This window comes from Taudactylus pleione, unplaced genomic scaffold (genome assembly GCF_031769625.1).
Source record: "Taudactylus pleione unplaced genomic scaffold, aTauple2 ptg000275l, whole genome shotgun sequence".
Classification (NCBI taxonomy): Eukaryota; Metazoa; Chordata; class Amphibia; order Anura; family Myobatrachidae; genus Taudactylus; species Taudactylus pleione.
In genome coordinates, this window is record NW_028284677.1 from 2,215,839 (window position 1) to 2,242,369 (window position 26,531).

At 45.3% G+C, this 26,531-nt stretch overlaps 1 protein-coding gene across 2 annotated transcripts in view; it reads right to left on the minus strand.

Annotated features, from left to right (window-relative positions):
• Positions 1-26,531, minus strand: part of RNASET2 (ribonuclease T2) — a 214,086-nt gene that overhangs the window by 103,519 nt on the left and 84,036 nt on the right. For both annotated transcript variants that reach the window (XM_088481578.1, XM_088481577.1), the window contains exons 4-5: positions 12,789-12,844; positions 212-269 (exon numbers count right to left, since the gene is read on the minus strand). In XM_088481578.1, the coding sequence (XP_088337704.1) occupies positions 212-269; positions 12,789-12,844 (114 nt within the window). The remainder of the gene's footprint in view (positions 1-211; positions 270-12,788; positions 12,845-26,531) is intronic.

Consider the following 26,531-nt stretch of genomic DNA (forward strand, 5'->3'; position numbering starts at 1 on the left):
CGAGGCCCAATGACGTGATTCCATGAGAATTGCATCAGTTGGTCCCATCCCCTAATTTAAATATGTATAATCGAACTGAATTCCCGTGAGGGGGCAGGGCTTAGTGACACAATCCAGCAACATCTCTTCTAAACCTCAGTTCTAAAAACTCTCACTGTAGTAAATTGCCCCCTTACATTGAAATTCTTCTAGAGCTCACAGCATACTGTACCTGTATTTCAGAATAATCAAAAGGCCACGATTTGTTGCACATCTGTGACTTATCAGGCCTAAAAAATAAAAAAATTGACAACTTTATGCTTGCACAGATAATAGATCATTGGATATGGAATGCAATAAACATGGAAGGGTAAAATAAAACCTTAATACGGAGTCTACTAAGAATAGAGGAAGATACGTTGAGGCGTTTGGGTTTGGTTACGGGATGCCGGCACACACATGACTGGTGGTCAGAATAAGACACCTGGAGGTAGGTTGTCTAACTCTTTCCCTTCCCCTAAACCTCCCCTCCTGCAGCCTAACCCTAACCTCCTCCCTCCGCAGCCTAAACTTAACCCTCCCCCCCAGCAGGCTAACCCTAACCCTCCCCCCAGCAGCCTAACCCTATCTCTACCCCATGCAGCCTAACCCTACCACGCCCCCTAGTGCCTAACTGTAACCCTCCCCCAAACCCTAATACCTACCACTGGATGTCAGTGCCGGTATTCTTACCCCTGTCGTGATTCCGGCTCCGACAATAAAAGGGGAATAAAAGGGGAACAAGAGTGAGGGGGAAGTAGGGGCAATTATATAATAAAACTACAAATAGAACAGAATAAATCATAGAATGGAGTAATGCAAGTCCGTATCCGCACACAAAGCCAGTAAAGTGTACTGGACTAGTTCCTTTATCATCATAAACTCCCATATCTGCCATGGATACACTAGTTACTATGTCACCTAAACCACATAATACTTTGGGACACCACATTACAACCACAGCTGCTTTGGGACAATCAGTTCCCAATAGACTTGATTGATACCCTCCCCAATACTACTCCTTACCGTGCCATGAATTTTGTATTATATGTTCTATATATGATGTTTAAGGTTTCTATATAAACCTTTTTAAAACTTATTTGCCTTCTGTAAATCATTCATAGTTACAAATATAATTACAGATTTTTAAACATTGGTTATTATTAGTGCTCTCCAACTAGCTTTATTTAAAAAAAAATTCTTAAAGCAATGTACAGTACTGTATGCTTCCCATATATAACCTTTATATATTTTTCTGTTTTTGGCAAGTGTAGGATTTTTCAATAATTTGCTCTGAGCCAAGATTACCTTTTTTTGACTTTGAGGTCAGGTACCCAATCCTAAACAGTAATTTCAACCTCAGAATATGCATATTTTGTACATAAGTCATCACAGATACAAACTTCAGCCATGCTAGAGCACGCCCCACTACAGTTTACCAGCCTCTAGAGCTTGTGCAGCTACATTCGCCTGCACTGCCACAGTTTCCAGCCCTGCTAAACCCTTCGCCACTACAATCTCCTGGCCCGCTAGACTCCACGCCACTACATTCTCCAACCCTGCTAGGAAAGTTTCCTCTTGTCACGCCTACTACGTGACCCTCAGCAGTGGCAAACGCAGGATTTCTAGAGGGGGGTTTCCAAATGCTTGATTTTAGAGGGAGTGTGGCCAGTTCATGAAGAGGGCATAACTAGCACTTAAGCAACTTTAATATGCGTCATACAGAGTGTATTGTGTGTCATAATTCCAGTATATACTGGACCAGCGATTACAGTATGCCATTATATGCAGAAGTAGGGCCATTCTGCCTGAGCTGAATTTTTTTTATTTCAGAGCAAGTCCGGGAGTCTGGGGGAGCAGCAGAAGAACCTAACACTGCCCAGGATATATATGTACATATTGGTCTTGTTATGCACTGGATAGTGTATATGGTATTAATAATTAGCCCTATCGATGGTCTATAGCAGTGTACCCCTAACTGTGCATGTTTTCCAGATCTCCTAGTTTTTAGCACAGGTGTATATATTACGGACTTACACATGTTAAAAGATCCAGGGGAGGTGCTAATTATTTCATTTGTGATACTGAGAAGAACATGCAGCACTAGTAACATTCTATTATATTACGATTTCTATTGTTGTCATGGTATGGGCTGGGGAGGGGGTTTTCCAGACATCCGGAACCCCCCCACCCCCCTGCGTTTACCTATGACCCTCAGGATTATTTTGAGAAAGACCAAGATTATGATCAGCAAATTCAGAAGCATCATTTTCATGACCTTTAATTTTTCTTCAATAAAAAAAGGACAATCAATCTTAGGACAGTTTTTCATAAGCACAGAGTAAGGACAGTTAACAATGCATTGAATCAGCATGATTTGTGAGCAAATAGGCAACTCATGCAATTGCAGATTCTTCATAGGGTATTTTACTGTAATACAACGCATAGTATATGCGATTTTACTTCCAACCTAAACAAACAGACACAGCAGGAGCAATTTGTTTACATTATGCAGGAGCATCCTCACCAATCCTAAAGGCCGGTACACACTAGACGTTAGCGATGTGTCCCGACATAGCCAGAGAGGGTCATGTTGCCGAATGCAGCATGGCCTTCGCTGATGTCACCCGTCGGACCTGCATGTTATGTCGCGGACGACGCACAGTAGCACGCATCATCAGTGACATTGACAACATATCGTCTATTGTGTACCAGGCGTAACTCTTTTTAAATAAAAATTAGCCCTAATGTTTAGAATAGACTATATAGAGATATATAACATTACATAAAGAAAAATATGCTGAGAAGTTCTTTTTAATATGGGAAAAGCTTTATTGCAATTATACCAAACCAATTAAAGGTAATTATAAAACTGGTTTCAAAACATAACAAGGTACATAACAAGGGTCATTTTGTGTACCAGTACCATTGTTTAGGTTTAGCAGACTATGGGCGAAATTCAGTTAGCCCAGTTAACTGAACGGGTGCTAATTAATTGCTGGCCCGTATTCAACTAGCCTCACTTATCAGGGGACTTTATGAATTATCGGCAACTCAGCACTAAGACACAGGCTGAAAGCTCTTCCAGTACGTGACAGCAGACACAACAGCTGTCTGCAAGTAACATGGCAATATCACTAATGCTGGGCATACACTATGCAATTATCTGTCAAATATCTGTCCAATCTAGCTGGTTGGAATGAATATCTGGTAATGTATGGGAGCAAATAACAATAGAAATTTGCTGCCAAACACTAGAAAACAGACCAAATTTTCCTTCCCACCAGACAGATATCTGATAGATATGTACAGTGTATGCCCAGCATTAGGTCGTCTAAATAAAGGAAAGAAAACAAACAGACATTTCAAGATAAATACTTACAACTGAAATTAAATTTTTGCTACATATATTAGCTATAAACCACAGATTATTTGATAACCATAGCAGTGTCCTGCATGCTTCAAAGTGCAGGCTCCCCCAGTGTAAAGCAAAATACATAACAGCTCACACAGTTCAGCTATGAGCTGCTGGTGAAATACAGCATTGCCCTGCAGGCTAAGAGTACAGATTAACTCTAAAGCAGCACATGCAATAGCTTTCTGTGACCCACACATTGATATAGTCTATACTATAGTATTCACAAAACAGAGTAGACCTGTAAAGATTATTTCACTGGGAGATTTGTTATATGCTAAATTCATACGCTGATAATACCATCTCTCTCAATGGGTTGGGTACGGGATGCCGGCGCTCGGGATTCCGGCCGTCAGAATCCTGATGCCGGCATCCCAACAGGGTTAGCATACTAACACTTGTTGGTCGGTAAGCAAACCCTCCTCCTCTCCCTACCCCAACCCTCCCTCCCTGGTGCCTAACCCTAACCTCCCCCCCAGTGCCTAAACCTAATCTCCCTCTCCCCGCACCCTAACCTTAACCCTCCCCCTAGTGCCTAACCCTAGCCCCTAAACCCAACCCCGCTACTATCTTCGGCAATTGGGATGCCGGCGCCGGTAATGTAAGTACCGTCATATGAATGATGAAGTGCAGACATAGGGGGTCTATGTATTAATAATCTCAGCACTGCCGCTATTATTAACGCCAGGGATATTTTAATTTTTAATAAGAATATCCTGGCTATGTACTAGCGGGAACTTGCAGGGACAGTGGTTGCAGTAATTCTGGCATTCAAGTATGCAGAATCATACAGATGTGTCCTCACTTGTCTTTGCTGCAGTCGCACCAATCAGTACCTCTCGGCGCACCTGGTCCTGAGAGACTCTGATAGCGCCGGGCGACTTGGATGCATTGTCGGCAATAAAAGATGCAAATAAGTCGCAATGCGATGCGATTAGGACACACCATGAGAGGGTGGTAGTCGGGAAGCCGACGGACGGTATCCCGACCACCGGCTTCCCGACTGTCTAATCCCAGCAAGGGTCTAAAGACAGGTGTCGAAATCCCGAGGGCTAGGTTTAGGGTTCCCGGGGGGGACGTAGTGTTAGGCAACCCCCCCCCCGGGAGGTTAGGGTCAGGCTAGGGGTGGGGGGGGGTTAGGGTTAGGCACCCCCCCGGGGAAAGGGAGGGAAGGGGGGTTAGGCAGCGGGGAAGGGGGGGTAAAGTTTAGGCACTTAGAGGGGGTATTAGCGTTAGGCACTTGGGCGTAGGTTAGGCACCCCTAAGGGAGGGTTAGGGGATAGAATAGGTTAGCAAATACTTACCTTAGGACAATCTGGATTTTCGCTGCTGCTGTCGGGATTCGAACTGCCGGCCATGCGTCTGGCGGTAAATCATACCGATTCTCCATGAGATTGTGCCGATTAATTTGATGTGTGACACGTGTATATCTGTGTGCGACTGAGTATCTCAATCAGCATGTGTAGTGCTACGATGCAGCGGCCGCAGCATTTTTCCACTTCAAGCTCCATTTACAATCTCAGTCGCATATCAAATTAATCAGCAGTCTCCTGGTACATCCTAGTTACATTGCATTGCGCCTTAGACACAGCAAAACAAAAAGCCAGACGCTAGCAGAGTAGTGTGATACCCATCGTTTCACACAAGCCAGACATATCACGCTGCATGGTGTATTGAGGCTAAATGAGCAAGGACAAATCTGCACTATACTTTTTCGGCAGATAAAACATACGAATTGCTGCTCCTTACCTGGTCCGGAGGCACTGGTCTGTGGCAGGGAGTCCCCGGCGCCTGCTGCTGTGTAGTTCTTCCTCCCACTGGTGGCATGGTACAGGCAGCCGCGGCTCTCTGCGGGAGCGCGCGCCGACCTGACAGTAGTTAAAGACACATTCACTTCTTGGTGACGTCACATAGGCACTCTAGTCAAGCCCTGCCTATAGAAGGAAGCCCATGAGAGCACTCCTGTGCCAGAGTATAGGCTCCATTACCTTACTCCAGCGTTCCTGTGCTTTCCATGTTACCTGTTCCTGCCTTGGCTTTGTCCGTGACTCTGATTTCGTCTGATCCCTGGTACTGCTTTGATAATCCGGTTCTGACCTTTGCTGTGCTCTGTGGCCTGCATACGTCTGTTCCCTGGTACCGTTTTGTCTTGATCCGACCTGTTAACTACGCTGAAAGTCTTCTCCATTACATCCTGAGTTCACCAGCACCTGTATAAGGGAACCTTTTCTGAGGGCCACGACCTGTGTGTCGGATGCAGCCAAGTCCAAACCTTCTTGCAAGGGTCCCTGGTGAATACGCCAGTCCCTAAATACGGGTTGCATCCATTACCTACCCGAGAGTTGCGACAGAATACTCTGGCCAACAACTACATGGATGCTGCTGGTAATTTTTCACAATGTGATTTGCTTGAGAACCTCCTTGCCAGAGTCTAGAAACAAGAACAAGACCAGGCTCAGATTATGTAGTGTTTGCAAACGCTAATGCAACGAGTGGGTGTTGCTCAGTCACCTCGGGTACAATCAGCTCCACCTTCCATGGTGACTATACAGACTACAGGTGCTTCATTAGGAATTCCGAATCCCTCAAAGTATGATGGGGATCCTAAAGGCTGCAGAGGATTTCTGAACCAGTGTTCAATTCCAGTTCGTGGTCCAGGTGGCAAATTTCTCTTCCGAAAGGACGAAAGTGGCTTGTGTGATCTCACTACTGTTTGGTCATAAATTGGCTTGAGCTTACCTGCTATGGGAAAGGAATGATTCTCTGGTCAACAATTGCGCTGAGTTTCGAGCAGCTTTCCGGAAGGGTCAGCAATACTGTAGTTGAAGCAGGGAAACCAATCTGCAGGACAGTATGCAGTACAGTTTCGAACCCTTGCTTCAGAGTTATGGTGGAACAACGAAGCCTTGGTCGCTGCATTTATGCAAGGTCTGTCAGATCAAATCAAAGATGTACTTGCATCCAGGGAATTGGCAACTTATTTGGATGACTGTTTCCTTGTGTATCCGGGTGGATCTTTGCCATGCTTAATTTTCAAGCTTGCTCCACGTTTCACGGCACCAGTTGAACCTCCAGAAGAGCCCATGCAGATTGAAAGTAATCTTCCTGCTGCAGAGAGGGAGAGAAGGTTCAAGAATAAACTCTGTATTGCAGTGAACCAGGTCATCTTTTCTCTGGCTGTCAGAGAAACAAGAAAGCCTAATTGATCATGGGGTGGTCAGATTACATGCATTCCAAAACACCCCAAAATACAATACTGCTGCTCAGTTTTCCATTGATGTAACTCCATGTAAATTCCTCTGAAGTCGTTAAAGCCTTTTTAGACTCGGGTGTCGATGGCAACTTCAATTCTGCTACGAAGGTCCAAGAACTAGGTACTTCAAATGTGCCGCTACAAAACCACCTTTCTATCATTGGAGTAGATGGGAATAAACTTCCTACAGCTACTGTGATGGTTGGGTAGGACTGCGCTCTGCTGTGTGGGCAGATGTGATATGTTAGTGGGCTGAAAAGGTGTGCTATATGAGTGAGTGGGGTGCTGCACTTCCTGATCGCAGGCGTACCGGGTCCTGCGTAAAATTGGATAGACACGTTGGGATACGGAAGGTGCGCTCGCCCTGTGGGTGCAAGGATGATGGGGGAGTGTTGGACTGTGTATGTGGTTGCTAGTGTGTGTGGTGTGAATGAGTGGGGAGGGGTGGACCAATGGAATGACAGAGGCGGACACAAGGTGGGAGTAAATGGTTTTATTGGAGTAGTCACAGTGCTTCTCCTATATAGTCCCGGGCAACAAGGTGGGTGTGGTGGTGGGTGAGAGAGGTGGGGGGGGGAGAGCCTGGGTAGGTGGGTCAACCCTTTCAGGGGGCTCCTTTCCGTGCGGTTCAATAGACCGGCACGTTACCCCTGCTGGACACTATGGTCGACAGCAACCACATACACAGTCCAACACTCCCCCATCATCATTGAACCCACAGGGCGAGCGCACCTTCCTACAGTTACTATCCACTCTCGGACAACAGAGATTTCCATGCAAGTGGGCGCTCTCCATCGGGAATTGATAGTGTTCTATATACTCCCGTCAGTCGAGAGTCCTGTTATCTTGGGTCTACCTTGGCTCCGCAAGCATGCTCCTGTTTTGGGCTGGTCATGGGATTCTCAGTGCCACATGTTCTGTCTGTCATCTGTCAGACCTCCACACAGTGTTATTCAGAGTTCAGTCATCTCTCCGCAAAACCAGCTCCTTACCAGTTCTTCAGAGATGTATTCAGTAAAAAGGCCGCCGAGACGCTTCCTGCCCACAGGGAATGGGATTGTGCCATAGGTTTGATATCTGGGTAAGTGCCTCCTCATGGTAGGATGTTTCCTCTCTCGCTTCCAGAGTACCAGGCAGTGACAGAATACATTAGGGAGAATCTGGAACATGGTTTTATCAGGGAATCCAAATCCCCCACTGGAGCAGGCCTATTTTTCGTTAAGAAGAAGGATGGAGGTTTGCCACCATGCATGGATTACCGGGGTCTGATTGCTATTACCATCAAGGACCGGTTTCCTCTACCTCTATTCTTTGAGCTCTTTGATCGGATAAAAGGAGCAAAGATTTTCACCAAGCTGGACCTAGATGGGGCTTATAATTTAAACAGAATCCGGTCGGGGGACGAATGGAAGGCGGCCTTTAATACTAGTGATGGCACTACGAATACTTAGTCATGCCTTTTGGTCTAAGCAATGCCCCAGCTGTTTACCAAATATAAATGAATCACATCTTCTGGGACCTGTTATTCAAGGACGTAGTGGTATACATTGACGACATCTTTATATTCTCTGAAGATATTGTGAGTAATCGCCAACATGTATGTGAGGTGCTGTCACGACTCAGGGCCAACCAGCTTTTCTGCAAGATTGAAAAATGTTCCTTCGAACAAAATTAATTGACATATCTGGGATACATCATTTCGGAGTCTTGCCTTCGGATGGATCCAGAGAAGCTTTCCGCCATTGTCAACTGGCCTCGTCCAGTTGGGTTAAAAGCTATACAACGCTTCCTGGGTTTTTGTAATTTCTATCCTCAATTCATCAGGAACTACTCATCCATCGCTGCTCACATCAAAGCTCTTACTAAGAATGGTCAGGACACTTGGGTTTGGCCTTCTAAGGCAGAAGAAGCTTTTGGTCTGCTAAAACAATGTTTCTTTCAGCACCCATTCTAAGGCAACCAAATTGTGACCAACCTTTTTACCTGGAGGTGGACGCTTCCACTGTTGGAGTTAGGGAAGTACTATCACAAAGAGATGAAGAAGGCAAGTGGTATTCCTGTGAGTTCTACTCCCATAAATTCTCGGCCCCGGAGAAGAATTATACTATTGGGGATAAAAAGCTACTAGCCATTAAGCTTTCTCTTCAGGAATGGCGGTATTTGTTAGAGGGAGCAAAATTTCCAGTGACAGTCTATACCGATCATTAGAATTTGACGCACCTAAAGACAGCTCACTGCCTAAATTATCGTCAGTCCATATGGTCATTGTTTTTTGATCGGTTTAAATCTGGTTAAATTTGGTGATTACCTATCGATTACCTAAAGACAGCTCACTGCCTAAATTATCGTCAGTCCAGATGGTCATTGTTTTTTGATTGGTTTAATTTGGTGATTACTTATTGGCCAGGTAATAAAAATATCAAGGCCGATGCACTCTTTCGAGCATTTAGTTACGTTGAGAATGAGGAATTGAAGGAAACCAAAACAGATTCTAAACCCTGCTTGCTTCGTGGCTGTTACCAACAAGGTCAAGATTCCACCAGGGAAACATTTGTCCGTTTGGCTTTGATCCGGCCTGTTGACTACGCTGAAAGCCCTCTCCATTACATCCTGAGATCACCAGCAGCTGTATAAGGGAACCAGAGCCATAACTAGACTTTTTGGTGCCCTGTGCCAGAAAGAGCACAGACGCCCCACCCACCCACCACAAATAGGGGCATAACGCACCCAAAAAAATGGGGAAGAGCCAGGGAAGAGACAGGGGAGGCCAGGAGATGCTGGGGATAAAATAAGAGGAAGCTACAAGTGAGAATGATAACAGAAAATTGACAGGCCCAAACAGCACCCCCTGTTACGGCCCTGAAGGGAAACTATTCTGAGGGCCGTGACCTGTGTGTCGGACGCAGCCAGGTCCATACCTGCTTGCGAGGGTCCCTGGTGAATACCGCCGGCACATTAGACCCCGCGCCTCAGAAGTAGGTCACACCAATCCCTAAATATGGGTTGCACCCATTACTTACCCGAGAGTTGCGACATCAAGTCAGCGTAGCAACTCTAAATAGTAATACTTTAGAACAACCTCTAAATAGTAATTATGCAGTGCTGCAGATGGGGTGGTAGAGAGAGCTGCACATACGAGAGAATCAGTAGATGGAGACTGAGACAAAAGGTGTGTGGTCAGTGCACGCTTGTTTTAATAAGGATCATTTATGAGATGAGATAAAATACAAAATCACACCGGATTCTTCCTATGTACAAGTGCACCCATTTTTATTCAGGGCTAACATCAGAAACTGTGGGGCCCAGTAAAAACAAAACATGCATCCCATTCTGCAAACATAAATACAAACAGACACAAACATCAAACAAAGACTGAGAATAGCATCGAGTATGCAGGAATATGGCTCTGTCGGTAAAGTACCTGTCTGCAACGTATAAGTAGATCTTCAGGCTTGTGCATTCTGCTGAGGGGAAGCTGCTATATAAACTATTGTGCACCTTCCACCTTACAGAGTGACTCTTTATTGACAGAGTTGTGCATTACAAGCAGCAGTAATTTTTCTGGAGACCAAGAAAGCACTGACACTTATGTAAATAACTCAGCCACTATGGCTTCAGGTTTAGAGACAAACTGATGGTATGAAGTAAAGGACGGTATCATCAAGTGTACCCCATGGTGCTCCCCTGATGGCAGCCATGCTGGTCTGCCCTACACATTTCAAGTTTGGAAACTGGACCTAGAAAATCAATCTGCAACTAGGATTGCAGGACACTGGAATCTAGAAATGAACATGGTCGAAAGTGTAAAATATCAGCCCAAAAGATCCAACTAGTAATACTTTAGCAACACCTCTATAATTATTTTTGTCCTAAAAAAATGCTTTGTAGAACCTCTTAAGAATCATGAATGTGTTCAGACACGTACTAAATTCACAACGTATCATCTTTGCAAGGCTGAAGGGTATAATTATATTGGTCAAAGTGCACTAGAAATACTATTTTTCACAAAAATGCACCAGTTTGGTGCAAAACGTGTCTTATTAATAGTATAGGATAAATTGGTGATCTCCAGCATGAAAACCTTGTGCAGGAAGAGGATGTCTGGGATCCTCCACACAGCAAGTTACTCCCAACTAAATTTGCACTCTCCATTCATTTATCTCACAGGTTCTCAAACTTGGTCCTCAAGACCCCAAACAGTGCATGTTTTCCAGGTCTCCTCAAAGAATCACAAGTTGAATAATTAGTTCCACCTGTGAATCTTTTAAAATGTGTCAGTGAGTGATGTATACACCTGTGCACCTCATGGGTGACCTGGAAAACGTGAACTGTGTGGGGTCCTTAGGACTGAGTTTTAGAACCACTGATTTATCTAACTGCACAAAATATCTAATTTTAACATGTTGCAAAAGTATTCATCTGCATGCACTTAATCTTTACTCAATAAGGAGCACAACATGATTCACCAGCTTACTCCCATCAGAAGGTACACTGATCAGATGACTTTCTTCTATACAAAAGAAAAAAAGTTCTCACAAAAGAAAACTTTCATAAATAAACTGTGTATGTAAAAAGGTTGTTTAGTCCAGAAACTATTTCTTTATTATTATTTTAAATTTTGAACTTAAGTTGTAATTCAATAACAGTTATGGGTGCCAGTTGCTGGCGTTCCCACCATTTATCTGCCACCATGCAGCCACCAACACTGCAGATTTTCGTTTACGGAGTGTACGCAGAATGTCAGGGTACTCTAGAAAGCAGTGATGTGCCCAAGCCACACATAGTGACCACAAGATGCCGCAAGTTAAATTGCCCCCTTAGAATGTGCTCCCGAGTAAAAAATTGTATGATTATTTCAATAAAACTAAAAGGAATACAAACTATGAAGCTGATTCAGCGAGGAACGCAATTCTGCTTATATGCACGCACCCAGTGGCGTAAGTTCATACCAGACGCCCGGAGGTGTTATAATTTGGTGCCACCCCCCCCCCTACCGTCACAGCCGCTGACACTGTAATGTAGCAATTCGCATGCAGACAGGCTATAGATAGACAAAGGCAGAAGGTGATGGTCTGATATGGAGCTCTCCACTAGTGTATGGTTGCTTCTCAGGTGACGGTACACTCCGGGTGCATAGTTACAGCCCTAAGTGGGGTGAATATTTTATGTACAATGGAGAGCTGGAGCCCGGAAGCAGGCGCCTCCATTGTCTCCCATAGTTCTGCCCCTGCACGCACCGCAGTTGCTAATATCAGCGGTGCTATTTCAATGTGTGCATTCACATTACGAATGCAGCCTGACATAAGGACACCCACATCTCCACACTCACATCTGTATACTAGGGCAACAATCGGTAACATCGAGTAACATCAGACCCAGACGCACAGTTAAGGCAGGTCAGACCACACTAAGGAATTGCTAAATTCTGCGCACGCATGGAGACCTCAGGTGGCATCTGGTATCGCAGGGGATAATTTATGCACACCCCAGCAAAGCCGTTCGAACGCACTGACATGCCTGCATTCGCCCGACCACCCCCCCGGTCAACACCCACAAATGATACTTCCCGTCAATCACTCTGCTCTCGGTCTGCGTAGCCTCTGCAAACGCAGTTTCCATCGCAATTGCTAGTTCGCGCACTGCATACGCATTGCAAATTAACAGACCGACAGCGTGTGTATTAGCAACTGCGTTCTTTGCTGAATCAGGCCCTAAATCAGAATAGCCTAACACAAGAAAAAAAAAAAGATATATCACCGTATATGGAACTACGGTTTGGTCCTATTTACCAAGCTCAGAAAAGCGGAGGCATGAAGACATTATTAATGGACAGTAATCTTCAGATCCCTCTGTTCATGAAATTTTGGGTAGGCGCAGTGTTTTAGCCGGAAGTGAAATGATAACTACAGCTACAGTATGACTTTGCTGCCAATCTCTTTGGCAGGACAGCCTCTTAGCAGAGCTCCTATACCAGCAGGAGATTTTTTTTTTTTTTTAATATAAAGGAATGAAAAAAGGGAGAGGAAGAGAATATATTGGTTCTATCACAGGCCTTTGGTAAACAAGAGTATATTTTAAATTTTTTATGTTAATTTTTTTTACCACAATCCATGTAATGTCCAGTAATTTGGAAGGTGCTCACATTGCTCTTCAGCCATCTGAAATAAAACAGAAATATCAGTAAACATAATGAAGCAATGCAAGAATAGTATTTTTGATATTCACAGTTAAATCTGTTTCTCTTAATCCATCTGGGGAACACTGGATAACCAGGGGTGCAGAGGGTACTTTTCTAGGAGCAGGCACAAAGGCAAACATTAACTACTGTAAGAACTAAGGACCTCAGTTTTGTCTTTTATAAGCCTTTAGGCAATAGAAATAACACACTGAATAACAACACTCAAATGAGAGAGTGAAAACAGAGTGTAAACAGAGAGGAGGTAGCAATGTCCCCCAGATGGATTAAGAGGAACTGATTTAACTGTGAGTATCAAATATCCTACTTGTTCTGTCATCCTATCTGGGGAACACTGGAAACCATGGGGATGTCCCAAAGATGCCTCCTAAGGTAGGGTATGTTCAGTTATGGCTGTGCAAACTTTCTGCCCAAAACTGGCTACAAAAACATAAAATTTGTAGAACTTAGTGAAAGCATGGCTTGAATACCAGATGGCCACTTTTCATAATTGCTCCATAGAGGTAGGGCCGGCTCCAGGGGTTGGAGCACCCTGTGCCGGCTTTTAGTAGGTCGCCTTTACATCGCGCGGGTGAAAATGGGGGTGTGGCCTAATTACCATAGGCCACGCCCGCTATGTGACGTTATTAGGAGGCTTCCCCCAGCCCTCTCCAGTAACTGAATGGATGCCGCGCACAGCGTCCATTCAGACTCCGGGGTCCGGCACAGCTGCAGCTCTGGGGGTCCCCAACCTCCCGATTTGACCACCCGCAGGCCACTTCGGCCCTCGGGTGGAACAGTGGGACAGTACTGTCCCAATTAAATCGAGATGTTGGGGAGGGGTGCGCCCTCTATGGGTAGCACCTCTGTGCAACCGCACTGGTCGAACACACCTAGAGCCGGCCCTGCGTAGAGGTACCATGTCGCGCTACACAAGAGATGCTCACAGATCTGGCAAAATGGGCCACCGGTGAGTTGTAACTGGGGTCCCCTCTGAAACATATGCTTGTTGAATGGTCACAGTGATCCATCTGGCCACCGACTGTTTTACTGATGGCTAACCTCTCTTGTAGGTATCATAACGGCACCAGGAGGCTATTGGCCTTATGGAATGCAGCAGATCTATCCACATACACATGCCCAGTTATATCTTTGCCACTTGCTCAGCAAATCGTGCCACACATGGCACGAGACGTGCGCCCGCGAGTGGATACGCACACTGGGTTCACAACCATGTCTCAGTAGGATTGCATGGTACGAATGCAATGTGCGCCATGGCGTACTGTAGAGTATGCAGGCACAGGAAATCACATGGCACGATGTGTGCGCACATTTGTAGTGCGATCAGCAACAATGTAACTAATCGCATCTGTAAATCCCCAAGAATCTGCACTGCCAGAAGATGAGTCGTGGCTCAGAGCTGGAATGTCCTGACTGAGATGAAAACACAAAACGGACTTTGGTTGAAATGAAAGACTGGTGCGTAGAACCTACCTGTCTTGATGAAAAACAAGGAACAGAGACCTAGGGAAAAGTGACTTCTTAAAGCATTGAAATTACTAAACTGAGGAGCTGATTGAGACACGCTCGCTAGGATGCGTTCGCTCGTAGCTGTCCGATATTTGCAATCTGCGCATGCATCGCAGTGCACGTGCGCGAACCACTGTGAAAGATCAGGAAGCGTTCGCTCGCCCAGCATAGACAGCCCAGCTGAATGAGTGGAGGTATAAACGCAGGTGTACCTGAGCGTCTCAACGCCACTTCAGAGGCATGATTAATTAAAGGGCAGCAGCATTGTACATGTCACCTGGTTGAATTTCACACCGAAGTGATTGCAGAGCTTGCGGCAGCGTATCGTCAACCTCAAGGGCTGTGATCGCATCCGATGGTGCTCGATGTACCAATGGTTACATGCACTTCCAGGAGATGACGTGCGCAAGTTGACGTCTTATGAATGGCTGGTGGGCATCTGCATACACAAAGTGATCACACGCCAAGACATAGTGGGTATGCTAATGCCTTGCCGTGCGATCGCCTGCCTTGCTGGGTGTGCTCTGGATTTGCATATACTGGGTGAGAGCGAGCGCATGTAGCGAGCGGGTCTTAAGAGCTCCTGAGATCCCAGATTAAACGGGGGAAAAGAGGGTGGCTAAACATAGAGCACACCCTGAAGAAAGGTCTGGACTTCAGAGATGGCAACCCACTTATGTTTGAAAAATATAAAAAAGGGACAACACTTGTACCTTTAGAGAGGAGAGTTTCCATCCACTGTTCTGCATGAATGACAGCAAACAAGCTAAGTTGAACGAGGAAACAGTTGCACACTGATTGTGGAAGCACAGCAAACGATCTGTGACCAAACACTGGTGCAGTTAGGGAGGAGCCCCGTCATTCTGACTGCTTTTCAGCAGGTTTTGGGCCGGGTTGTCTGCCGCCACCGGACAGCACACCTCTCTGGTATCCACCTCAATTACTTGTGGAATAATCCCCTTGGTGGTGTTCCGCGGGTCTTTTTGGAGACAGCAAATAACCAAAATCGCTGTCCTTCTGGGTTTTGAGGAATTCCCTGGAAAAAAACAGCTCTTACCTCTCATGATGATGGCATAAAAATCAGAGCCAAAAAGAACTGACCCAGCAAAGGCCAAAGCTTCCAAAGCCTTTTTGATCCACATCCTAGCAGTTAAGATAGAGAGTGCATCTGGCCGCAACAGCCAGAGCTTTTTCTTTTTACTTTTCAACAAGGAAACCAGCAGAATGTCAGGTTCCATTGGATTCTAGATGTCACGATTGTGTTTGTGGAGCCAAACTGGAGTCGCTGGTTGGAATGGGTTCTGGAGGACTGAAAACTGTGTGGTCTGATATACTTACGGCTAGAGATGTAGTGTGAGGCTGAAGAAAGCTGAGACCTAGATTTGGCTGAGACCCAGCACGAGGTGAAAAGTCTAACATGCCAGTGGTTTTCACAAAGGGCCCCCATAAGGGAGTTTGGGCTTAGCTGAACATGACGTGCAGGTTGTGGTCCTCTGCTTGTGTTTCCCTGTACTGGCAGCTGACAGGAAGGAACCGGATTGGATGACACTGGGATGGAACCAGAATGGACCCCACCAGGATAGAACAGATGGTGCAGGATATCGGACTGGAACCAATGGTAGAGGATATTGGACTAGAACCAATGGTGCAGGATCACCGGGATGGAACCGGATGCTGGAGCAAGTGGTCAAGCAAGATGATAATCTGCACTGAAGATCAATCGCAGGAATAACCGCAGGAACTCAGAAGAAATCACACAGCTAGGCTGAGGACAACATTGCACTGGCAAGTGTTCAGAGAATCCTTATATACCCCTGGGAAAGCAGGGATTGGCTGCAGACATCAGGTGATAGCAAACTGGTCTCCTGTTGGAGGATGGATAGTCACCTGGCACAGACTGTCATGGCTGCACCTAGCAATCAGTTCTGGAGTGAATGCTGCACATGGAAGTCAGTGAGTATGTCGGAAGCTGCAGGGAGGAGAAGAGGATTCGCTGGGTACCCCATCACGCCGAGACAGCACCCGGAGAGTTAAGTGGCGAGGTATGACTCTGGAGTCTCTGGCTGGGATTGTGACACTGGATATGCAAGGCCTGGTGAATTGCCAAGACCAATTTGCCAGATGGAGAAATACCCCTCCCAGATAGCTGGTTCCTCAAGATGAGCCCTCATCAACCTTCCTCTTCCTCCATTTCAATGAGATCCGAATTAGATTCCTCTGTAAATTGGACCGCACAGAACTCTGGCACTTGCAAAGACAGCCTGACGTTGATGCCTCACAGAGCATGTCTAGCGATGAGGACATAAGGGCCTGATTCAGAAAGGATCGCAATTGCAAAGCTGCACACAGGCAGCTTTGCAATTGTGTGGAAATGAATGATGAATCGTGTGGAAATCGTGTAGTATTTAGGTAGGATACGATATGATCCACGCTCCCGCCGCTGTTCTATCGTATCGGATGAACAGATGTGCATATCCGTCGTAATCGTATGCAGATCGTGTGTGAAAAAAGCACCAAATCGTGCGGCCGGGACTTCCAGGGAGTTCAAGGGAAATCGTATGTTGAATCATATCGTACTAGTGTATGGCCAGCATTAGTTATTACTAAAGTGAGAGTTTTTAGAAGTAGAGATGTTGCCTTTAATAACCAATCATATTTTAGCTATTATCTTTTAGAAGGTGCTAGTTAAATAGAATCTGATTGGTTGCTATGGGCAACATCTCAATTTCTAAAAACTCTCACTTTAGTAAATATACCCCTTAGTTTTCTATTTATCAATCCTGGGCTCCTCTGATATGCATCCACGCCCACCAGACGCTCTTGTGCATTAATATTTTACCTTTAATGGATCCAGAGAAGCCACTATGGCTTTGCTAGTCCCCATTGCTAGGTATAAGTGAAGCTATTAGAACTAAACAAACCTTGCAGTCCCCATAGCAGGCTATGGAAATGCAGAAACAATAAGAGAGGGACGTCAAGAGAAATCAGTGATTTCTCTGTGGTATCCCTTGTGTTAAATAGGCTATAGCATACCCCTGATGTGGCCTCAGCAGATGATCTATGGCACGCTGAAATGTCGCTGGTGCCCCATGAAGGCCAAAAAGGGAGCATTTTCTATTGAAACAGGCCATTGGGGTCGAGAAGGCAGTCTTCTCCTTGGCGGTCTCACTTAGGGGAATTTGCTAATAGGTATTGTATAAGAGATAGACAGTAATTAGATAGACAATGTCTAGATAGATACCAGATGTTAGATGGTCAATAGTTAAACAGGGACAAAGGGTCGACAGGGACAAAAGTTCGACATTTTTTTTTCTTTAGCCCTAATCTTCACCCTAACACTCCCCTTGGTGCCCTCCCCTAACCATCCCTCCTGGTACTTAACCCTAACCATCTGGGTAAGTGCCTAACCCTCCAGTAAGTGCCTAAACCTAAAAATAAAAAAATAAAAAAAAGTGTGTCAACAATTTTTGTATCGACCATTTTCATGTCGAACTTATTATTCTGTCGACCTTCTTACATGTCGAACTTTAGTGTGTCTGACTTTTGTCCCTGTCTAGCTATTGACTGTCTAACATCTGGTTTCTATCTAGACAGTGTGTATCTAATTACTGTCTATCTATAGTCAGGAACCCTTTGCCAATATGCCTTTGTGAGGTCCAGGGTCGTAAGATCCCGGCTACTTGCCAAATTTTCTACTAATTCATCCACCCATGGTAGCGGGTATACATCAAACCTGGAAACCTGATTCAGTCGTTGCAAAAAATGTATGGCTCCTGATAGCTTGGGGACCAACACGATAGGACTTGAACATTTACTGCTGGACTCCTCAATGACCCCAAGTTGGAGCATCTCTTTAACCTCTTGCAGGACTGCTTCCCGACACGCCTCAGGGATGCGATAGGTCGCTGCTTTACAACCACTTCTTCAGGCCTATTTATCTCGTGCTCTACTAAGGCAGTGCACACTGGCAGGGAAGAAGACACATCCTGATTATTGCGAACTAAGGCTTCCGCTTCTTTTTGCGGATTTGCTGACAAGTTGTCCACCAGCAGAACTTCTGTAGGGCAAGACGAACTAGAGGAGTGGCAGTTTCCAGCACAATCATGGCAACATCAGTATTGGGTATGACATCCCTGCCAATATTTTGTCTGGCCATAACCGGGCAAAGTGTAGCAGATTACTTTCCTCAGGCATTAATTGCGCAGAGGTTCCTCTCAAAAGAGGACTGGCCACTCTTCTCCCTTTTCGGAGGTAGGGTCTTGGAGACTTTACATCGGCGTTGTCTCTGTGGCTCCTTTAAGAGCTCAAGAAAATCCTGGGAAATTGCATCCCAATATTATAGGATAGGGGAGCTTAGGACCAACTGCTGCGACCACCTCATAAGCGTGCCCCTTTATGGTGAGGCTCACTCGCACCCGGGAAAAGTTTTCTGTGGATCCATGAATGCAAACTACTTCAACTAACCCTGGCACCTTTTCCACTGCCCTGGGCAGGACAGCCCCTGAGATCAGTGTTAGTTCACTACCTGAGTCTATAATAGCTGGGAGTTTTCAGCCATTCAGCAACACAGTTTCCCACATTAATGGGGGTCTGGAATCCAGAGGTACCATTGTGCAAAAAGCAGGGTACATACTAGCAAACCCACACTCCACAGGCTGTGTTTTTCTGGGACAGTCCCGCCTTATATGACCTGGCTTTCTGCACTCATAGCAAATGACCCTGGCATCTCCAGCAGTGTGTCCTTGAGGAGGGGTGACAGTCGGGGTCACAGACCAATGGGGTGCCATCTTAACGGGTCGCCCATTCCCTGGTGTCTTTTCTGGCATTTTTGTCACATTTCCTGCAATCTCATACCGCTCCAATACTGTAATTCATTCCTATCATTTCTGAGGATCGGTGTGTATGACCCAGCGCTGCATATTCCACCCTAAGGTTCTTGTACACTGGACAACAACCATCTCTACAATCTGAGGGCAGTGCGGTCTTCTGGCTGAAGCCAACTCCGCCTGTCTGGCGAGTTCTGCAACATGCTTCCGAAAAGGGACCCCTGGTAATAGGGCCCATTCGTGGAAGCGCTGCGCTTTCCCAGAAGGAATGGCACTCTTGACTAGGTCATATTTCTCTGCAACAGCAGAGGACAAATCAGCAAAGGCTTTCTGAGCCTCACCAGTGAGATAGGGGGCCCAAGTATCTGCTGCCCACTTTAAGTGTTGTGCGACCATCTCAAATATTAACACATACAACTAACTCTGGGTCATCTGAGGCAGACATTTTATTCAAATGCCCTGCAGCATTTGCTGTGCCCACTGATTGGGTCACTAATTGTAAAATTTTCTCCTCTGTCTTTTGATGAGAGGCTACTATAGTACGAAAAACTTCCTCCATTTTTATAGTGGGAGGTGTATGTACAAGTGTAGGTGCTTTTATATTAAAGCAAGGACAAACTAGTATACACAAATATATATCTCTCTTTCCTTCAGTAAAGCAACAGTTATTCAAGCTTAACACAGAAAAAGAAAACACTGCTCTTTTTTCAGCAATGCAGGGGTTAAACAGCAGTATGTGTGCTCTGCTCAAACAACAGGTGGATTTAATTACACAGCTTGCACTAGCTGGTGAACATACTAATTAGCATCTTAAGCACCTCAGTAAAAAAAAAAAAAAAAAAACCAGGAAAGCAACTTTTTTTTTCCAATATACACGCAAAACAAAGTTTTGCGCAGCAAGTTACAGTTTCCTTAATATAACTGCGTTTTTTCTGGTTCGCCAACCATACTCATGTATACCAAAAGTTTTGCCCGGTCAGATCCCTTGCTACGCTGTAGGTGTCTAGCGATTGCGCTGCGACACAGCAGTGCAGTGTCCCCGTACGGGCCACCAAATGTAACACAGGATATTGAAATGAGGACTCCAGACAGGCAGGTACTTGGTAAAGCACTGTCTTAAAATGGTAACAGACACTGCACCATAGCATACGTGAGCATAGGCCTTGATACACACAGGCACATAACAAAAAAGAAGCAAATAAACATAAAAGTAAATGTCCCATCACTCCTAGTGCTAATGTCTGTGGACCTAACACCCTAAAGCTAACCACCATCCCCTGGCCAGTTTGTCCGGCATTAGGGGGCAAGGAGCATCAGGTGTTTGAGAGTTTTATATCCTTCCTGTGCTCCAGTGATTATTCCAGCTGGGTCTGTGTAAATGTGAAAAAAACTGGAATTCCACACATCCGCTGCTAATGCAGAATGCACAGGTTTCACTCCAGCCTCACTTGAAGGGAGCGGATTCCACCAGAATGTGGGCAATTCAGGTGAGAGACAACCCCTATCTCCACACAGTATAGAAGCACGGACAAACATAAGGGAGTGCAGGTAGAAGGAAATGTGTAATTGGGTGGTTTATGTAACACAATAAATTACTTTTTGACAGATCACGGACTGTTTTGTTTTCAAATAAAAAATGGCTTAGAGGTGATTGGGTCTGGAATCAGAGGGTGGGGTCAGACGTATGCCAAATATACTGACAGACAGCAATATGGTAAATAGTAGTAAAAGAATATATGCCCGGCTATACTGACAGTGCAGCAGTGACAGTCCTTCATGCTGCATTGTCTCCAATGATTCAGTACCTCTGAGCCTTGTAAAGATATTCTACCTGTGTATGCTTAGGGCCACATATAGGTGTGTCCTTGCGAGTGAAAATAGGAAACTGCATCAGATATCTCAGATATCTACTGTGGTCTCCCTAGATACATTCGGTGGATACTGTAAATTTGCGGATGTCCTCCCGAAACCGGGTGTTTTCGCCAGGTGATATCCTGAAAATGTAATTTAGTAAATAGGCCCAATATATACATAATCTATTTTAGAGTGTTTGTGTCTTTGTATAGATTGATAGCTATGAACCACATTTATTTTCCTTTTTTTCTTAGGTGGGTGGGTGGGGTTGGCGCCCCCACCTATAACTATATGCCCTTTCTATTTCGTGTATTTACAGGAAGTTTATATGGTACTTCTTTCTTTGGTGGGGATGTGCCTCATTGTATGGGATAAACACACACTAGTAGAAGAGGTGGAGTGATCTTGCTGGGAGTGCTTAGGTTCCTGTCAGAAAAAAGATTGGCAGGGACAGAGAGAGAGAGATAAGAGGAGCTGCCAGTAGACTGAGAGGGCGCTGGAGTGCTCACCCCCCTGTGTCCCAGGTGGCAGCGGATAGGCTCCTGGGCACAGGGGGGTGGATTCGGAGAGGGAGCATGGAAGCTGGTAGAAGCAATGGTTCCTGCCTTGCCAGAAAGGTGGCTGTCGGGTCGGTGCTGATGTGTGTCAGGAGTGGGTACAGGACAGCGGCACCCTGGCTGGCAGCTCTGAAAAAGCCATCTCCTGGGCTGGTGAGCAGTGGCAGTGAGGATGCAGCGGTTGTAGCATCCGGTGACCAAGGGTAGAGAGCTGTAGTTGGAAGGCAGCATAGCTCTTTGTCGGACAGCTGATTGGCTATCCTATCTGATGAAGGCTCCGGTGGGCTTTTGAAAATGGCTGGACCAGCCGTAAGCAAGGCAACTGCTGGAAGTAGTGCTGGGGGCAGGTTGGCAGTGGCTGTGAAGCCCTACCACTAGTGAGTGATCTCCTTACACTGCCCCACACCCGAAGCTTAGCAGCAGCACACGTGAGAATAGAGTGGAGGCATATGGATGTAATCGGGGAAAAGACCCTGGGCACAGTTAGAGGAGAAATTTGGGGGAACCCTTTCACATTCATCACTATTGGCTGTCAGTGAGTAAATCATATGTACTGTACACATACAGCTACGCTATAGTGAGAGAGAGAGCTGTGCAGTCACACCAATAGCAGGCCGTGTTGCCTGCAGTTATATCTCTAATGCTCTCTCATTAATACCAGACTGACTAAAGAGTTGGGGGAAGAGATTAGTTTACTGCACTTATTCAGACAAAGCTGAAAACTGGTATATTGACATTTGATCACACAGTAAAGTAACTATTCAGCAGTGTCCTCCCCAGAAATTTTTTCCAACCGGGTGGCATCCAAAAGTAGCCAGGTAGGGGCCTTCGCAATTATGCGCGCGCCAGGAAAAGCGGTATCTCCCTTACCAATCCAGCCCGACAGGTCTCATCAGGCTGCTCCCCCACTGGCTCTCAGTCAAGAGTGCCCATTATACAGTGCCCCTGTAGTTTTCCCCTTTATTCATTGCCCCCTGGCTGAAGTAGTGCCCCTATGTAGTGCCCCCAGGCTTAAATAGTGCCCCTAGGCTTAAATAGCGTCCCTTATGCAGTGCCCCCAGGCTTAAATAGTGCCCCTAGGCTTAAATAGCGTCCCTTATGCAGTGCCCCCAGGCTGGCCCATCATGCAGTGCCCCCAGGTTTAATAGTGTCCCTTATGCAGCGCCCCAAGGCTGGCCCTTTATGCAGTGCCCCCAGGTTTAATAGTGTCCCTTACGCAGTGCCCCCAGACTGGTTCTAGCCCCAGCCCATCACTTACCTTTACTTGCTGGTCGCTGCCTCACGCTGACTGGATCTAACTAGATCCAGTAGGCGCGCGGGGCAGGCACCTCGCGGCGCGGGTTACATCATGATGTCACCCGCGCAAAGCATTACTGGGAACGCTGGCCTCTGAAGCAATCGGAGGCTTCTTTAGCCTCTGGTCACTTCAGAAGCCAGCGGGGGTCGGCGGGAAAAAAAGTGCCGGGCGGCAGGCTGTTTCTGCTGGGCGATGCGCCCACAGAAAACAGCCTGGGGAGAACACTGATTCAGTTTTGGCTTCTGATAGCAAAGATCCACAGGAACTATTCCTATATCTTGGGTTAAATATATTGTTATCTCTAAAAAAAACTAAAGAAAAAATTAACACTCAGGAGGGAAGCGTGTTATATTCACGTGAAATACTTACCTTACTAAGAAACTGCAACCAGACTTTTAGAACTTAGTATTTAGGAGGATATCTACATTGATATGTTATTATTTATGCATGATGTTACTGCATTGTTTAGATAAACATATGTATGTCAATATACAACACAGTACACTGTTATGTCATATAATGAGGTGAATGTATGTTCTTATTTACTTGGAATTTCGTCAATATAAAGAACGTTATATCTGTATGTAATTGTGTTTACTTACCTGGAGGTGTTATGCAAGCATCCAAAAAGAATAAGGAACAGATGTATTTGTGTTATAATATTGTTTTCAACTAACATGCCCCTTCTACACACTACACTATAGGGAGTAATAATAATACTTGAATGTATCCTTGGGCTTACATAGGCAAGTCCTATATATATGTACTATGGGTTTTCCCAAGTAGGCCCATACCGACAACCAATACTTGTTTCCACTCGTTTGATCATCTTACAGCTCACAATATAGTTTTCATCCAGTTTAGGCTCAAAAGTTGCACCAAGCTAGCTAGCACAAACACGCGGAAGTTCAAAGTCCAACATGGCACATAAGGAAACAATGTTTTCATTAATCAAGAGGCCTGAAGGGGATAGAGTATGTATGTAGTTGAAGGTAGGGAAAAAGAGGGTTGATTCGTAGTAAATTTTATTAAACTTTTTGATTCCGAAGCATAATTTATGAGGGAGGAGGAAAGAGCATGGGTGAAAAATATGTCCTTTGTTTTGCCCACAAAATAAACTTGGTGGTTCAGAATATTTTTTTTTAATTAAAAGGGGCATGCAGGAGATGCTGTCTATGGCCATAAACATTTCTGGACATTTTCGGCATTCAGCAATCGCATGTCAAAGATTGCAGCAGCTGTGGCAGTTCAACTTCGAACATCGCACATCTGGAAACAAATGGTTTTATTATTCAACCATTATTATTCAGGTCTGAGGGAGTTGGAGTATGTATGTAGTTGAAGGCAGTGAAAGGAAGGTTTGATTAGTAGTAAATTTAAATAAATTTGTTGATTCCAAAGCAACTTTATGAGGGGGAGGGGGAGGCATGGAAAAAAAAAAAATATTGAAAACATTCACATCAGTCCTTGACCCATAAGAATCCTTGAACGCTATGTCTGCTGCTGCTGGGAGTGGATCTTCATACCAGAAGGGGACCAGGAAGACTACTAGTAGTAGTTTAAAAAAACTTGACTGTTAAATAATCCGTTGCAAGGGGGAGCAAGTATGACAGCAGTCATCCAGGTGCACAGCGGATCACTGACGCCATAACATCTATGCTGATGTGCGTCTAATATCCGCCAATAATGCAGTGGGTTTAGTTTTAGACAGTTAATTGAGGTCCTGTGTCCCTGCTACCAAATTCCATCTAGATTCCAGTTAACTAGAAAATCAATTCCCAGCCTGTACAGGGACATTCAAAAATGAATTAGTGTCCTCCAAAATGCTGTTGTACCCGCTGTCCATTTAACCACAGATATGTATACAAGCGGAACAGAGCAAATGCAAGATTACATAACTGTAACAGCCCACTGGGTGGGTGTATTGCCTTCAGTGGCAACAGCAGCAGCATCTTAGAAACATCAGCTCATTCAGAGGCAGACTACTCTGTGTATCACCGATTTCACCAAGAGGCATACCGCTGATCTTTTATAAAAACTCAGGGAAGTCATTGCAATATGGCTTACCCCGCTTGGACTCTCCTCAGGATTTGTGATTTCTGACACCACCAGTATTGTGAGAGCATTACAGCTGGGTGAATTCAAACACGTCCTATGTTTTTTCTCATGCAATCAACTTGGTAGTGCAAATTTTTTTTTTAAATTGACAGGGCCGTGCAGGAGATGCTCTCTCTAGTCCGAAAAATTTATGGACATTTTTGCCATTCAGTAGGCGCATGTAGAAGAGTGCAGCACCTACAAAAAATTTTGAATTTGCCCTGCCAGCAAGCAAGAGGTATTTACAAGGTGGAACTCCACCCTTTATATTCTTCATGGAGGAACAGCAAAAAGCCATCCAAAGCTACACAGCGAACTATAACATAGGAAGAGGAGGGAAATATGGGAGACAATGAAGGCGCCTGCCGCCAGCACTGAAGGGGCACCTCCTCCATTGCCCGCAATATATTCACCCCACTTAGGGCTGCAAATATGTACCCGAAGTATACAGTCTCAGCCGCCCAATACATGACACCTCTTCCTGGTATTAGACAGATATGCACCATATTTATTTCCTTTTGGGGGGGCACCAAATTATAACTTGCCTCCGGGCGCCTGGGATGAACTTACGCCACTAGCTGAAACCCTTCGTAGTCACATGTGAAGTGAGTTCAGATACTGCCAGTTTGAGACAGGTAATTCCCCTAATTAGACTGTTGGAAAAGCAACTTGAGAAACTGAAGGAGGAGCTGAAACGAAGAGATTCTGCAAAGCACATTGGACTTGTAGATCAAGTCCTTTATTCACTTCACCAGGAACCAAGGGTTGCCAGGACCTTTGAATCAGATCAATAAATTTTGGCGACCGTGCTCGATCCTAGGTTTAAGTCATACGTTGTGTCTTTCTTCCCAACGAACACAGATCTGAAGAGATGCAAAGACCTGTTGGTAAGCAAATTGTCAGCTCAAGTGGCAGGTGATGCAGTGATGGCTCCTCCTTTAGTTTCTCCAGCAAATGCGGCTGCCAAGGAAAAACTAAACTTTCCCAAAAGACCCACTGGTGATGCAGAGGAGTCAACACAACAAAGTTTTGACATATGGTCGGGTCTAAAATAATTGCCTATAATTAAATTAATGAGACCTCTACCGTGACTCCATGACTGTTTCTAATGATAACGTCCAAATAGGCACGTCAGACAGTCCGTTTGACTACTAGCAGGAAAAAAAGGCAATTTTTAGAGGCCCTTTGCTTGACATGCCCATCCTGGAGTGTGTACTCCAAAAGAGTTTTCAGCACAGCCTGGAATCTTGTCAGAGATCGGCGTAGGAGACTACTTCCTCAAAATATGGAAAAGATGATGTTCATCAAAATAAAAACTACAAATTCCAAGACCCTTGCCGCCAATTATGTCCAAAAATTACAGAGGCACCTGGGGGCCCAAACAAACCAATCGCTTCATGATTGAGGATATTGTTGGTGAAGGTGTTGGTGGTGAAGATGGCAGGTGCTTGGATCCGGCAGTGTGAGGATGCGTATGACTCTTGATTAAAGTCCTGCAACAGCTTTGAG